This window comes from Ictidomys tridecemlineatus, chromosome 11 (assembly GCF_052094955.1).
Source record: "Ictidomys tridecemlineatus isolate mIctTri1 chromosome 11, mIctTri1.hap1, whole genome shotgun sequence".
Taxonomy (NCBI): domain Eukaryota; kingdom Metazoa; phylum Chordata; class Mammalia; order Rodentia; family Sciuridae; genus Ictidomys; species Ictidomys tridecemlineatus.
In genome coordinates this window covers 59,045,469-59,061,941 of record NC_135487.1, presented here as the reverse complement: position 1 = coordinate 59,061,941, position 16,473 = coordinate 59,045,469, and the positions used below count along the sequence as shown (strand labels likewise).

The following is a 16,473-nucleotide window of genomic DNA, read 5'->3' as shown; positions in this document are numbered from 1 at the left end:
CTGTAGCTGTACCTCTCTTATTACTTTCGGACATTTCACTCAGTTCTTTTTTTCCCCAGGGCCTAACATGAAACACACAGGCCAAAACAGGTGTGTGTGTGTGTGTGTGTGTGTGTGTGTGTGTGTGTGTGTGTGTGTGTACACTCTTCCTCCCCTTCCCCCACATCCCCGTGTGTTTGTGTTTTCAGATTATGAATGCCAGGGAACCCATGCCCACAGAGCAACAGAGAGGGGACCCGTCTGGGTCTCCTCCCATCTCAGGGCCCAGAAAAAAAGGGAAAGCTGGCTTCACTTCCATTTTCCCCCAGGCTGGGTTCCAGCAGCGCTTCTGCTCTAGACCCTAGGCGCTTGCCTTCCTCCTCTCCTAGCAACCGGGAGGCTGTGGATACCGCCAGAGGGTGGGGGCCCGGGAGGCTGCAGGGAGCCCGGGAGCCGAGGGGCGGCGGCCCAGCTCAGGTGCCCCACGCACTGGCGACCGCAGTGCGAAGCCACCCCGCAAGCGCAACTGCCTGGGCGCCAGTGTGCACCCGGCCCCACGCACCCACCCGCCGCACCTGCCGCGGGGTCCAAAAGGGATCCTGCAAAAATGAGCCATTCTCACCCTGCTGGGTAAGTGACAACTGGAGCTATTCCACGCTGCGGCAGGTGGCGGCTCCAGCCAGCGGCCCCTCCTTCTCCCTCCTGCTGCGGAGGGGAGAGAGGGGGAGAGAGGGAGGGCTGGGGAGAGAGAGAAAAAAAATAATAATACGTATTCTAGGTTGCAGCGAGGATGGCAGAAATCCCAGGCATCGTATCCCCTCCTTCCCCTTCTATCACCGACTTTCGCCCCATTTTAAAACGTTCAGCCTGGAAAGATTAAAAAAAAAAAAAAGGTTGTGAAAAACGCATACATTAAGCAGGGACTTTAGCTAGGATGAAGACGATCCTGTGGTGTGGAACATATGTGTTTAAATGCAAAAGGAGAGTTTACCAAAATATGCATTCGTTTGGAGATTTGAATCGGAGATGAATTTTCACCTAGAGGCTTGCATCTAAAAGAGATGTGAGTTGATTCCATGTTGAGGAAGGTCTCATTGGGAGGGGAGGCCTTTATGTCAGGATTTTTATCTTCTCAATCTCAAAAGGGATCACAAAAGTCCTTTAAAAGGATTATAACCAAGGAAAGTGATATGACACAGCAAAGGATGGCAAGAGGAGGGCGATATGTGCCTGTTTGCTTATACATGATTCCCCTTGGGTAGGATGACTCCTTACAAGATCTATTTTGTCAATATTTAGTATATCCTAGAAAGTTAACATTGTCATTATTGTCTATGGCGCACTCACAAAAAAGTCTCCATTCTTCTTCCTTTTCTTTCTTTCTTTCTTTCTTTCTTTCTTTCTTTCTTTCTTTCTTTCTTTCTTTCTTTCTTTCTTTCTTTTTTGGAAGGAATGATATCCAATTTCCTTCTGAATTAAGCAATGTAATGCATATTAGATGGGTTTTTTATTATGATACATCTAGTAGGCAGATAAATATCCTAGTTGGTCTTGCAAGTAATTTAAAAATGCTTTCCTTTTTAATTGCATTTATTGCACATTTCCAGAGCAGCAAATTAGCAAAAGACAACATATTTAAGATCATTTGGAGTTTGTGATGTCTGTAACACCACATTAGTTGTTCTTGGGATTTATAGTCAAACTTGTTGAATAAATTCTCTTGAGTGTAGAGACATAAGCATTTGGAAAAACCAAGCCTTATAAGGTGTCCTGTTGGAAGTCAGTTTCAGAACTTTTTAGAAATTGATGAAGTTATGACTAAATGCGCTTCATGTTTTATCTTAAATGAAATTTCATTTAGGTACTTTAATGTTTTGAAGTTGAATTCCTGTGCAATTTAGTTGGCCATGGGTCATGTGGGATGTAAATAGCATTATTTTTCTGCAGCTGCTGTTTGCAGTACATCCACATTTGAGAAAATGAATGTGTCAGTCATGGTTGTCTTCCTGTTTTTCAAGTTTTTGGCTAAGTTAGAATCTGATTAGACCATTTAATCATCTATTTTAAAATGTGGAAAAACCTGAAGCTGCTTATTAAATTGTGCATGATTAAGATTTCAGAAATTGAAGTCAAATTTTTCTGAAGCTCTATTAGTTCCAAGTACAAGAGGGAAAAAGCAAATTTGTGATTTAGTGAAAGAGTATCCTTCTTGTACTCTTCAAAAAAGTTATGAAGATAGTAATAAATATTTTGCATTAAAATACTAAGTTCTTGGAGAAGGAGGCACTACATCTTATTAATCTTTGTTCCCTCTGTACCTAGCACAGTGTCCAGAATAAAGTAAAACTCAACAATTGTATGAGAATGAATGGTATTTTCTGATAGTACATCCTGTTTAGAAGTGCATCTGTTCACCTATGTAAACCATGTTAGAACTAAACATTTATTAATTGATTACCATGTGTCAGTCTCTATTCTAATGGTTTATATGAAATAACTCATTGATTCTTCCCACTGCCCATGAGATGGGTTCTAGTCACCCTCATTTTTACAGATAAGGAAGTTGAGAACTGAGAAGTTGTTAAAGACAGCATAGCTAGGAAGGATCAGAATTGGAATACAAAGCCAGGCAGTTCTACTTCCAAGCCTTTGTCCCTTACCTGTGACTGTCACATGCCCATGGTCAGCTTTTGGGATATACAGGATCTTAAATGCCAAGATGTTCTTATTCAGAATAGACCAATATTTGTCTGATGGTGCATAATTGTATATAACTATCTAGTATTTCAATTAATAATTTTGTAATAGGGTGTATATGTATATACTTCTTTAGTCCATTAAAACTAAGTTAAAACAGTAAGCATAAATATAACAAATCTAAATGCCTTAAAATCTATCCCAAAACAAAACAAAATTACTGAAAGTTTTTTTTTTTTTTTCAAATAGAAGTGGTGATTATTTTTCTTGTCTGTTACCATTTGGAAATAATAAAAGTTTCAATAGCAAATAAAATGTTTCATTAAAGCTGTGAAGGCTTCTTCATCCTTACTGAAGCAGTTGGGAGTTATTACATCTTAAGGATAAAACAGTAATAAAGTGCAGTTGTAAAACAGAAATTTTAAATCCCCGAAATTCTACCAATCAGTAAGTGATGTCTGGTGCTTTCTCTTGTTGCTTTCTTTGAGATCTTTTACTTACTTAATTACCGCATGAAGTGCTTGATGTTAAAATTGCAAAGGACCTGTGCTGGCTTTGTTCATATAGACTTTGGAGTAAATAAAAATGGTCTTAAAAACCTCTGCCAAAGATAATAGAGACTTTGAATCTGAGCTGCATTGTAATTTGGTGGAAGTCAACTATAAAATACTGTTTCCAGCACTGCCATCTCTAATGAAATTGTTTCAGAGTGGAAAATTTCAATTGATAGTCCCTCTAGTTTGCTAAATCTCACCAGCATTGTTGTTTGTGTGTACGTTTGTGGGTTATGCACTAGTCCTAGAGGTGGAATGGGGATTTTATACTTCTCAGTCATGCATGAGGATAAAATGATACGGCTCTTCTGGCTCCTTCAAAGGATCATCCCTGAATCCATGTGAAGTTGGCTGCCTGTGTGAAAGATGCACTTGGCTCTAAGCAGAGATAGTCACACTCAACTGTAAATTTCCTTTGAGGAAAGATGAATGAGGAGCATTATAGTTCATGACAAGGAAAAAAAAAGTCGGAAGATGTGTTTGGAAGCATCGCCCAAAGATTTAGAAGCTTTTTTTGTTTGTTTGTTGAGACTTATTTGTTCACACCTTTTTAATATAAAAAAGAGGGTTTCTGTAGTGACAATATACTCAACGGTGGTAAAGAAAGAATGAACATATCCTTCGTACTACCTGATAATTCAGTCATTTTTCATCACAGTAAAAAATACTGTATGTAAAATTGTCAGTTTTTAGATAGTTTGTATATCCAAAAGCAACAAAAATATAAACCGACCATTTTTTTTGGGGGGGGGTGGTATTAGGTATTGAATCCAGGGGCACTTAAGCCACTTTTAATCCAGGAGCTCTGAGCCACTTCCCCACTTACCCAGCCCTTTACATATATGTATATATATCTTTTGGTACTGGGGCACTCAACCACTGAGCCCTGTCCCCAGCCCTATTTTGTATTTAGAGACACTATCTCACTGAGTTGCTTAGCGCCTTGCAGTTGCTGAGGCTGGCTTTGGACTCAAGATCCTCCTGCCTCAGCCTCCCAAGCCGCTGGGATTACAGGCGTTTACCACTGCACCCAGACCCTCTTTTTTATATTTTATTTTGAGACAGGGTCTCTCTAAGTTACTTAGGGGCTCACTGAATTGCTAAGGTTGTTTTGAACTTGTAATCAGCCTGGCTCAGCCTCTGGAGTTGCTGAGACTACAGGCCTGCACTACTGCACCCTGGTACAATGCTATTTCCTATTTAAGTGTCCACTGCACTCTTGAGTAGCTTTCTTTGTCTTTGCCTCCTTAGTTAGAAAACTTAGTACTTTGTAAGGTTCTGGTAGAATTCTTGTCCGTTGCTCACTCCTACCACCAAAATTCTTTCTATAACAAAGAATTTCAGATTTGAAGTTCTCAAAAAATTCAAATTGGGTAGCTTCTGCACCTCGCTTTAAATATTAACAATTCCAGGAGTGAATTGGTTCTAGTTAAATGAGATGAGCTGAACAGACTCGTTTATTATGGCTTCCTCTCCAACTTCTGATCATTTTCTGGTACAGATTCTGTTTTTTTTTTTTTTTTTTCCTTCTTTAATTCATGCCATGTCTTCTCTGGTCCTTAGCAAACTTGTTCATATAAGTAGATGGGAAGGGGAGGGATTTGTTACAATAGCCATGTCCCTTTTCTTTGCATTCCTGCAGAGTTACATGTCAAAAATCACATGGTGATCTATTACCAAAAATGTTTCCGATAAACTTTTCATGACAACTCAATTGTGTTGACAGCAAAGAATGGGGAGTGCATGCACTCAGATTGGTTGCTCGGGGTCACCAAAACCATTTGTTATGTCAACGTTTAGACAACACTTAAAATTGTCCCTTTTTTCTCCTACGTTTTCTTAAGTTCAATGTACCCTAAGAAGACACCAGATGGTGAAAAAAATATATACTTTTCTTTGTAAAAATAGAGAGTCATATAAAATGGAGGGAGAATAGCAGTGCTTAAGACTCATCATGACCCCAAGTACATTTTTAGGAAGAGAAGTTTTAGGAGAGTACAGAGGAAATTTGAGGAGTAGAATATGCTTCTCCTAAAACTATCTTTTCCTGATTTCATGTAGGAAAGTCTTTGGATATTCCCAGGGTATACGTAGCCCAGTTTGCAAACTTTTGGATTAGAGAACATTGTGCCTTAGTTGTAGGCTTCCCAACATTCCACTTCCTTTCTCTGAGTCTCTGATGAGGAAAAGCATCTTTCCCTGGGAGGAGAAGTACAGACTTCCTCAATTTCGGGGGATTATTAATAACTATACAAAAGTTTTATCAGGGAGATGGAAAAATATAGCTTTACTGACTCAATTCTCAAGTCTAACGTTATCTCCAAATAATCTGAAATAAAGTTTGTGTGTTTTTGAGACATTAAATTTCCAGTGCAGTGAAAACTTCAGATACTGCAAGACACTACCAATGTTATTTTTTAGTCTCTGATGATTTATTTTGGTGCAGATCAACTAAGAGAATTAGTATGTGGACAGCATTATGGGCTCTTCCCCTCCTATGGCTTACTCAGTTCCTCACACAAATAGTTGACAACAGTGTATGTCACAGAAGGGCACCATAAATGTCACATTTGACATTAACTGAGGTTTAAAGTAATATTGTACAATTAAGTGGGGTTAAAATTTGCAAAAATAAAAACAGAATCTAGGATTCAACATTCATGTTGGTTTGCAAGTGTCCTTGTCACTTTCCACTGAACTGGAAATCCCAAATGATATATGTATGTACATAATTTATTTAAAAAGAAGGAATAGAGGACAATAAGCTGAATCATATTCAAAGTTAATCCTTAGCACTGCAAAAAATAATGACTAGATAGACATTTATGCTTTTAATTAAAATAAACTATTTAAAATAAAGGTATCTATATATAGTTACCTCATTAATTTATGCTTTTTATTGTTGTTGTAGTTATTTAAATAGCCAATTACCGGTCTTAACTGCTCTTAACTGCGCCCAGCTGTGTGTGTATTTTTAATATATACATATTCTTAATCATGGGGCATATTTAAATTTGTGCTAAGAGTCAACCCAAAAATAAGATAGTAAGACTTACTATATACATATTTGGGTTCTACTTGAACAATAGCTATTTGGTTGTCTCATGAGCCAGAAACTTTAAATCTTCTTTTCTTGCAAGATTCTTAGGAAGGAAACATATCTTTTATTGACCCCATCCTTGCTGTACATAGTTGTAATAGAAAATATTCTTGGATTAAAGTAATTTACCTGGGGGTTAGCCTTTTTGGATTAATGAATTTTTCTTGGAAAAAAGAGAAAAATATGTGACAAGTTGAATAGTCCAACTAGAAAATTCATACCTTCCTGAGATTCTTTCAATATTAGGATTAAAAGGTGTTTCTGGAGAATTGTTGTCAAATTATTACTTGTTTATTGAGCCCTAATAAGCATACTTAAAAAGTGAAGACATTGAAAGTATAGACAGATAGATCTGTATTCCTTAAAAATTTCTCGTTTTCTCCTGAATCTACTCTTCCCCTTACTCTTCTTATTTTCTTGTCTTTTTTTGTATGGTTAACTTTTTCTTGGTCTATGGGCAGATTATTGTGTTGTGCAGCTTTGTCTTCTGCCAAAAGATGCATGCCCCATGCCCTCTGCTTCTGAGACACTCCCTGGAGAGCTTCACAACACTCTGCCTTCCATTCCAACTACTTACACACATGCAGAAGGACTCAGATGTCTGTGTCCTTTTCTTGATGGGTCAACAATAATCCCTTTATGTTTTTCAGCACAGGCAACTCAGAAGAGAAGGAATAGCTGTTTGTGTTTTCTATGTATCCAAGACAGACATTATTTATTTATTTTTTTGTTTAAATCCATATTACATACTTAAATTGGTCACCTTCCTGATTACTCTTGCATTATGGGCTGAATTGTGTACCTTCCCATCTGTGTATCAAAGGCCTTACCATCATAGTACCACAGAATGTGACTGTATTTGGAGACAAGCCTTTTAAGAAGTAATAAGGTTAAATGAGATTAATGGGTTGGGCCCTAATCCCATGTGAATGGTTCTTTTTTTTTCCTTGACTCCTTTATCATTCTATTGCTTTTTAAATTTTATTTTATTTACTCTAATTAGTGATTGACAGCAGAATGCAAGTGACTAATGTTCTTATAAGAAGAGGAGATTAGGATATAAGTGTGTGCATAGAGGGGAGACCATGTGAAGACACAGGGGGATGACCATCCACAAACCAAGGAGACAGGCCTGAAACTGATCCTTCTCTCATGGCCCTCAGAAGAAACAAACCCCGATGACATCTTGTGATCAGATTTCTAGTTTCCAGAACTATGAGAAAACCAATTTCTGTTGTTTAAGCCACCACCTGGTCTGTGATATCTCATTCTGGCAGCCCTATTCAGCTAATAATACAGCCTCTTAGGACAAACTGATGCTCTTCATTACTTGACCCTGCAAAAAACAAAGGTGGTCTTTATGAGAAATGCAGGGTCATTGAAAATAAATGACATATTCATAGATAACATGTGGGAGTCATGGATGTCTTAGTTCATTTGTTGAAATAGCCTGTTGTACTATAGACTGTGTGGCCTATCAACAATAAGATTTTATTTCCCATTGTTCTGGACACGGCAAAGTTCAAGATCAAGGTGCTGGCTGTTCAGTGTCTGCTTCCTGGCTTGCAGATGGTGGTCTTCTAACTGTGACCTCACATGGCAAAAGTGTCAAGAGTCTTGGGGAGATTTTCTTATCTAGGGCAATAATCCCATTCATGAAAACTCCACCCTCAGCTAACCACCTTCCAAGGTCCTACTTCCTACCAGGGATTAGAATTTCTACATATAAATGGCGGTGTCGAGGGGGAGGTGGTATAAGCTTTAAGTCTATCATATGGGGAATGGATATTTGGAGCCAAAAGTTCAAACTGGAGATAAAAATCAAAAGCTAACAAAAAATATGACTGAAGGCCCAGTGAGTAGAGGTAATTAAGATAATAACTCAATGAGCTCCGCAGGTACATGTTGAACTTTTCTTTTGCTAAATCTCATTAGTAATCAACCTACTCCCCACCTCTCAGTGCCTGAACGCTGATTGGGATATAAAATTGAACATTTTAAGCCGTTGATCCATTTTTCTGTGACTGTTATTATTTTTCTATAATAGTCATAAACATTTATAAATTAATGAAAACTCTTAGGGCAAAATATTGAAACAAGGGAAGAAACAGCAGGGAACTAAACAGACAATATAAATTGCACATAGTAGTTATGAAACAGCATTAAAAACTAAAGATTTTAAATTGAATTGAATCATAGTGTTTTATAGTAGCAGTTAATTTGGCATTCTCTACATGGGATAGACTGTAATATTTCATATTTGCGAATATTATGTAGCTCTCATATTAAGAAGTTGCTTCTCTTCATTGCTTGCTCCAAGATATTTACCATAATATTGTTTCCTGTTCTTTTAGATTCAAATAAAAATAATCTGCTGTAAATTAGAATAGTAGAGTTAGAAGAAACTTAAGATTTCTGGGTACTAGAGATATAATTTTTTTCCTTTTCTTCCTTGTACTTCTCTGTATTTTGAAAATTTTTTTTCTTTAAGCAGAAAAGTACAAAGAAGAAAAATCCAGATTGCTTGACATTCTACCAACCATAGTATTTTTTGTGTGACCCTTAGCATTTTTTGTCATTTTTGTTTCTCCTCCGTGTATTTCTGTTTTTAAAGTTTTTATTGCTGTTTTTAAAGTTATATCGACAAAGCTATACTATTTGAAAATTTGTTTCTAAACTGTTTTTAAATGGACACCATCAAGTACCATGAAGGCACTTGCCTTGTAGTATCTGAATGGCCTTCATATCTCCCATATAAATTGCAAACTCCTGAGGTCCTTAGGATGGAGACCACATCTCTCTACACCTTTGGGTCCTCATTGGATCCCCCAGGATACCGTAAACTTAGACCAGTAATTGCTGAAAAGTATCTCCTCTTAGTGATCACTTATTGTGGATCCCAAGAATATATTTTCTCATTCATTCAATTTATATTTTTTGTCTACTATGTGCTAGTTACTAAGCTACTATATTAAAAACTTAACTATGTTATAGAAATTTATTTCATTGGAATTTACTGAAGTTCTCAAAAAAGCCAGAATAGTGAGTTTAAAAAATAGGTTTCAAAAGTTAGAAGTTAGAGACCTTTATTGAGGTCTTGGATAGCATCGTGATTGTATCAGTTAGTAATGTGTTCAACTACAATTGAGGGAAAATAAAACTAGTATGATTTAAACAGTAACAACATCTATTATTCATTTTGTAAGTATTTTACAGTTGGGTAATTAACTTTTTAGAATTAATTAGTTAATTTTTTCAATGCTAGGGATTGAACCTAGGGCCTTGCACATGCTAGGACTACACAAGTGATCTACCACTGAGCTACACCCAGTCTAGGACTTGGGTCTTTGATATTCCAGTTTTCTTTTTGTTTTTTCCTATTTTAGCAAGATGTTAACACTAGATCCAAGCCTTACATTTGTATAATCCTTCCCTGTAAAAATGGAAAGGAAAATGATGGAGCAGAAAAAGACTTAAAATTTAATTGGGCAGATAAACATTTCTAGAATCCTTCCGGGAGACTTCCTTTTATATCTCATTGCGCATATCTGCATTGAAGCACATGCAAAGGACAAGGAGGAGCAGGACTGTGTTTGACACTCCACTGTGGGAGACAGGCAAGGGAGAGAGAATTGGGAATGGCTCCTCATAGCCATTCAGCTGTGTCCACTATAGTACCTTAGTGATTGGTTGGCTGACACTGAACTCATATTGGGTTTATACTGTCAGACTTGCTACATAGCTGCTGTGTGACCCTAAGTAAATTTTGTGATCTCTCTCACTCTTGTTTATTTTCATCCTTGTGGGGCATATATCTTCTTTACAGGTGGTTGTTTGGACTAACTGATGCAGGGTCTGGCACATAGTTAGTGCAACAATAAGTTAGCTTGATGTTTGGTTGTTTATATCCTAATGGTAAGGAGTGGGCAGAGATTTCTGTAGGAGACCTTCTGTATCTGAGTCCTAGTTGGTCTTAGAGTTGGGTTAATTCAAGAAGCCAGTCTAGAGAGATTAATTTTGAGGAAGAGTTCTGAAGGAAGGTAGAGACAAAAAATGATATATCTAGAGACTTAAAAATAGCAAAAAGCACTCTCTAAAAACATGGTATTATAATTACAGTCATCACTGCAATAGACCATTATGATTTTGTATAAGGGGGAGAATATAGCAACATTGCTGATTTATTTAGGTGACAGGCTCTTAGGAGCAGATAAGGACATTATAAAACCAACAGAAAGCTAGCCTGTGCTGAGAAGTTGACACTTCTGCCTCAGTTTTGTTTTTAGCTTTAACTTACTATTTCTCCTACTCATTTTTGGAACCTTGAATAGAACACCAACTATACAGGCTAGGGTTTTTGTTTTGTTTTTAACTGAATGATATTTGTCTTCAATTTTAAGTCAGAAATTAATTTCACATTTATTTCTGATCATCTCCTAAACCTTTCTAAAAATGGAACTGAACCTTTCTTTCTTTTCAAATCAATAGTATGGAGTCTCTGTGACTCTAGCCTATGTTTATATCACCCCAATTTGTAGGGATTTACAGAAGATGATCACATCAAATTCTTCCCTACAAGTTCGGTTTTCCTTCCTGTCAAGCTGCAGACATGGAACTCAACTCAGGCTGGAATCTTCCAGAACAAGGACCAAGGAATGGGGGAGGCTTACTTCAGCTTGTGGTGTTTAAAGAGGGATATTTAGATCTCAGTTTTCCTGAGAAGAATAGCTCAGAAAAATAAATGAGAGGTCTGAAGTTTCAGGCCAAATGTAAGAGCATGGAGCAAGAGTCAAATCCCAGAGCTCTGTGACAGGGAACAGTGTGCTCAGGGATGTCCCTGGAGACAAAGCCCAAAGAAATTCAGAAACTGAAGTGAGAAATGAAGGCAGGAGATTAGAACCTTGCAGAGCAGACATGAGAAAGAGTTCAAACCATCTGAAACTTATCTTATTTTTCCCTTCTTCTTAATTAAAAGGACAGATATTCCAGAAAGAAATCTTCCATAAATATACACTATCATATTAATCATATTATTATATATAAATAAGATAAACATATTATAGCAGTTAGAAGATTATTTTGGGGAGTTAGAAAGATGTAGTTTGAATCCCAGTTGTTCCTTATGAGATTTAGGAAAGCTAATATCTGTCTCACTTTTCTCTTTCAAACATGGTGCTAATAGGTACCTCCCCTGCAGGAATATTGGACTATTTTTAATAGGGATTCAATAAAAGGCAGCTATTGTGTATTTCTTGATCTTTGTGTAAAGCATATATTGCTTAAGTCTTTAGGATTTAGTTCTTAAAGTGTGTCAATCAAAAATAAATAAAGTATTCAGTTCAAAATGAGCAGAGATGTCCCATGCTAATTGGGAAAGAGGATAGGAAAGGTTGTTCCAGTCCATAAATCACTTTCTTATTCAATTAAGCTAATTTCTTTTCAATGCCAACATGTTCTTAAATTCATGAATTTTTATAAAGAAAATTATCATTGACTTACTAATTCATGACCCCCAACATGAAGTTGCCCCTTTAAAGAAACCATGCTCTGAACAATTAAGAAATATAAGTGGAAACTATGTCCCAAAGAATTTGTACGTCTTTAGAATACTTACTGTCATTATCACATTTGAGATTTCAAGAAAAACTCAGGAAGTTGTATTATTACTTTGGCTTTGACAACTGCTAGAAAGACTGGGGAAAATGTTACAAATATATATATATTTTCTCCTGGTGGAACATTTAAAATTTAGTCAAGGGCTGGGGATGTGGCTCAAGCAGTAGCGCACTCGCCTAGAATGCGTGCAGCCCGGGTTTGATCCTCAGCACCACATACAACCAAAGATGTTGTGTCCGCCGAAAACTAAAAAATAAATATTAAAATTTCTCTGTCTCTTTCTCTCTCCTCTCTCTCTCTCTCTTTTTAAATAAATAAATAAATAAATAGATAGATAAATAAATAAATAAAACCTCTCTTTAACATTTGACTAATTGTTATTACCATTTTACATCTTGCTGTTGCACACAAGAATTGCATTTTAGAATGAAAAGGCTTTTAAAGTGGTTGGTTATTTTTCCCTTTCCAACACACTCAGTAATTTTATTGTGGTCTTCTTTGGCAGCTTGGTGGTTTTTTTCTTCCTTTTCCTTCTTCTTCAGGATGCAGTTCAGATTTCAGTTCTTGGTCACTTTTGCTGTGTGAGCCTTGTTCACTTATTCGTAAAATGGGATAATAATCTGATACATAGGATGTTTTGAAGAGTAAATGAACCATGCATGTCAGGCATAGCAAATGATACCTTTTATGATGTAGCACATCAGACTGAACTGTTATTATTTCCTTGATTGGATTGTTGATACCTTTGGGAGAAGGACTGAGCTTCCCCAGTTTTGTAACCTAGGGACAACATAGGACCAGGCATCTAGTAAGTCTTTTGTTGCATAAACTAACTGCACTAATAATCTCCTATGTGTCTTGCTGCAGGCAGGGTGATTGACCTCCCTCCTCTCAGATTCATCCTCTGGCCTTAGAAACACAGTTGGGAAGAGAGTCCTCCTAGCTTCTAGTAGGGGCTCTGGAAATGCACATACATGTGTACAACAGAGTGGAGGCAGGAGCTCTACCTGTGGCAGGAAGGACTTCTGGTGGGAGATTGGGCACCATGGTGCTCTCTCAGCCCTGGCCTTGGCATATGACAGTCTTTCTTCATAGGAAAAACCTGATACAAGTTCCCTTACTATCTCTTATATATTCTGAGACTTATCCAGTTTCTTTCTACTGGCTCGGATTTCATTTTATTCCTAATTGTTTAAATCATTCCCTACTCTCAAGGGAATTGAGAATAGGGAATGATTTGAAGCATTTCCTCTATTTTTCTGAAGCATGGTATATTTACCTCTTTCAAAGCACAGGCAAATATATATATATATGTGCTTTATTTAAAAATAAAATATTGTTCATAACACTGTAGCTATTATGGTGCTACTCAATGTATTAAGCTGTTTACTTGTATTATCATATTGAAACCTTAACAGGGCTGTATGACCAATGGTCTACTATCTTCCACCCCAAACTTTATAGATGAGAAAACTGAGGTTAATAGTGATTAAATAATTTGTTGAAAATCATGGAATAGAAGTGGCAAAAGAGGATTTAAAGTAGATCTTTCTGATTCCAGAGGGTGGAGAATCACTGAATACCAACACAGTGGTAACATGTTCTCAAAAATGATTAAAAACACCATAAATTTTTAAAAGAACCAGCTATTGTGAAACTAACTTAGATTTTGGTGGGGAAAAACATGGCAGACATTTGAATAAGGCTCATTAGTACAATTGGATATTTTTTCTCATGTGATACACTCAATAATATGCTTAGAAAATACAGTACTCCACCCCCTGCCCAAATATGCCATTGGTAGTAAGATCTAACCTTTAAAAATTTGTTGATTGTTCACTGTCAGACCTAGAATTGTCCTTGTGCTTGAGCAGAGGGGCTCAATGTTAATTGTAAAAGTAAGCTAGCTCTGGGAAATATAGATATCCAGAAGCACATAACATCAAAGTTCAGAATTCTTTTAGTGAATTTGGATTTCATTTAAAAATATATTGAATGAGTGTTATCAAAGAAAATTTCAGATTGGCTTATAAGAAAGAATTTTTTAAAAAAGTATTCCCAAATGTGAAGCAGCTATGACATCAAAGAATAGCCATATATTTGTACTACTCGGTAATACCACTTACCCTAATTTAGATTAGCGTGATTAGATTAAAGCAATCAAGATCTTTGTAAAATAGAGTTTATGACCTTCTAACTGGGTTTCAGAAAGCTTTACCTCCTCCCCAAAGTTGCCTCTTTGATTTGGGTCTCTGATTCCTACTGTTTTGTAATCAGAGCTTGTACTCTAGACTTAGGCCTTGATCCTGTCAAGATACAAATTCCCTCTTCAAGAGGGAATGTGTTGCTATGATTCACACAAAGATGCACCATCCAGAGTTCCCTCCAAGGAAGAGCTTCCTATGCATCTATAGAGGTGCATTCTGTTGATCCTCCAGCCACCAACATCTTCAGCTGGCCTCAGCTCAAGGTAACACCTTGTCTAAGATCATGTCCTTCCCGGGCAGACCTCATTGTTGATTGAATCTGGATGGGGATAAGAGTGTGACCACTTGAGACTGATACCAGACAACCCTGAGGAGCAATACTTGCTCCAGAGTTCTCCACTAGATTGGTCAAGTCTTTGCTTTGGTTCATGTGCAGTTTGATTTGTCTCTCTGCTGTATCCTGCTTCGGCCCCTTTTCTTTCACAAGTTTTGATCCCTAATAAACATACTGTATCCCCAACTGCATTTCAGCACGTATTCTGGACACTTTTGGGAATTGCTTTGTAGAGCCTCGATAAGGCTGGATTAGGACAACAAAGAAGCAGGAAGTATGAGGAGAAAAAGAAGAGGAGGAGGAAGGAGAATCTGACATTGCCAGATTTTTTTGAGGGGATTGTCATTTAGGAGACAGAAGGGACACAGGAAAGGAAGGTTGATGTGTGCAAGGGAAGCTTTACCTACTTACTAATGTTGCTTGAGTAAGCGCTGTATATCAGAATAAATGAGTAGAATAGCATGGAGATTTTTTCAGATCCTCTCTAAAAATGGCAGCTTTCTGACATGTTAACTCAACATGGATATTAACAACTCAAAGAATCTGAGGATTTAGGAAAGGAACAATATTTATTTATCTGTACATTTAGAAAGCACATTCTAGGCATCATTCTGTGAACAGGGACAAGTTAAGGACTGCACGGAGTTTCTAGTCTAGAGAAAATATAATATAGAACCTGGCTCTCTAACCTTAAAAAGCTAGTGCTTGGGTTTATGTGAACCTCTTACTAAGAGGATAATGATCAATTGACTACACTTTGAAGAAAAAGAATACAGAAAACATGTAGCCTCTTCCAAGGAAGATTTTCCTGCTAATGGGGGAAGTGAAATATAAGAAACAGTTACTCATGATGGAAATCCTTAAAGAATAGTTTGACTTTTTAAGTTTAGGTATAAATTGATTATGGAAGAGAAGTTGTAACTCCATGAAAACATTTAGCATTAATTGAGCATTTACTATGTGTGGTAAAAGAAGCACTATTATTATTATTATGTCCATTTTCAGAGGAAGATATGAGGCACAGCAAAGTTAAGTAGATCGCCAAATACCACACTGTCCCTTGAGACACAGCAAGGCGATTTTGGTTTTAAAAATCTATGTCATTTCCGCCCTTTAAAACCCCTGCACTGCTGTCACAAAACCATCCATCCAGTCTCAGAAGCGCAACACATACCTTATAGATCATTCCTCTGAGTTTCACACAACTTGCCTTTTATCAAACACAAGTATCATTTCTGTACTTCCCACCCCTGCTCTCTATGACCCTGCATCAACCACTTGCCCATCAATACTGCAGGATCCCCCTTCCCCACGCTGAACTCTGCCTCACAGGACACAGTTCAGCTTAGTTGTTCCTGGTTTGACTCTTGGGTCAACTTTAACTGGTCATGAGCTAGTTATCTAATCACTCTCTACCTCTGGGAACTCTTCTGGGAACTCCTCTGTGAAGAAGTCGAGTAACAGTGCTCTACAGGGGTGTTGTGAGAATTAAGAGACATAGTGCATGCTATATAGAGTGATTACTGTATGCACTATGAAAAATGTAAGTAAATATTAAATGTTTGTGATGAAGATTACTGGTTTCCTACCTGCCTGCCTTTCCTTTGGACTGCCTTATTATCTTCTTCTCTCTCTCTCCCTTTGGTACCAGGGATTGAAACCAAGAGTGCTTAAACCCTGAGTCATATACCCAGTCCTTTTAAATTAAATAACTAATTTATGTATGTATATATGTATGTATGTATTCAGAAACAGGGTTTTGAACTTGTGATCCTCCTGCCTCAGCATCCCAAGTTGCTGAGATTTCAGGTGTAAACCACTATGCCTGGCTTTATTATTGTCTCTTAATTTGGATACTAGTTTTCTCTTAAGCATATTTTTAAAATGAAAAAATATATATATATATATATATATATATATATATATATATATATATATATTCCTCCCCCCCAAAAAATGTAACACTTGAAAGAGAGGAACTTGGTG

General features: G+C 37.2%; 1 protein-coding gene across 1 annotated transcript in view; it reads left to right on the top strand.

The window, feature by feature from the left end:
* Positions 1–218: 218 nt before the first annotated feature.
* Positions 219–16,473, top strand: part of Erich3 (glutamate rich 3) — a 104,420-nt gene continuing 88,165 nt past the window's right edge. The window contains exon 1 of the mRNA XM_021730096.3: positions 219–609. Coding sequence (XP_021585771.2) covers positions 587–609 — 23 coding nt within the window. The 5' untranslated portion in view covers positions 219–586. The remainder of the gene's footprint in view (positions 610–16,473) is intronic.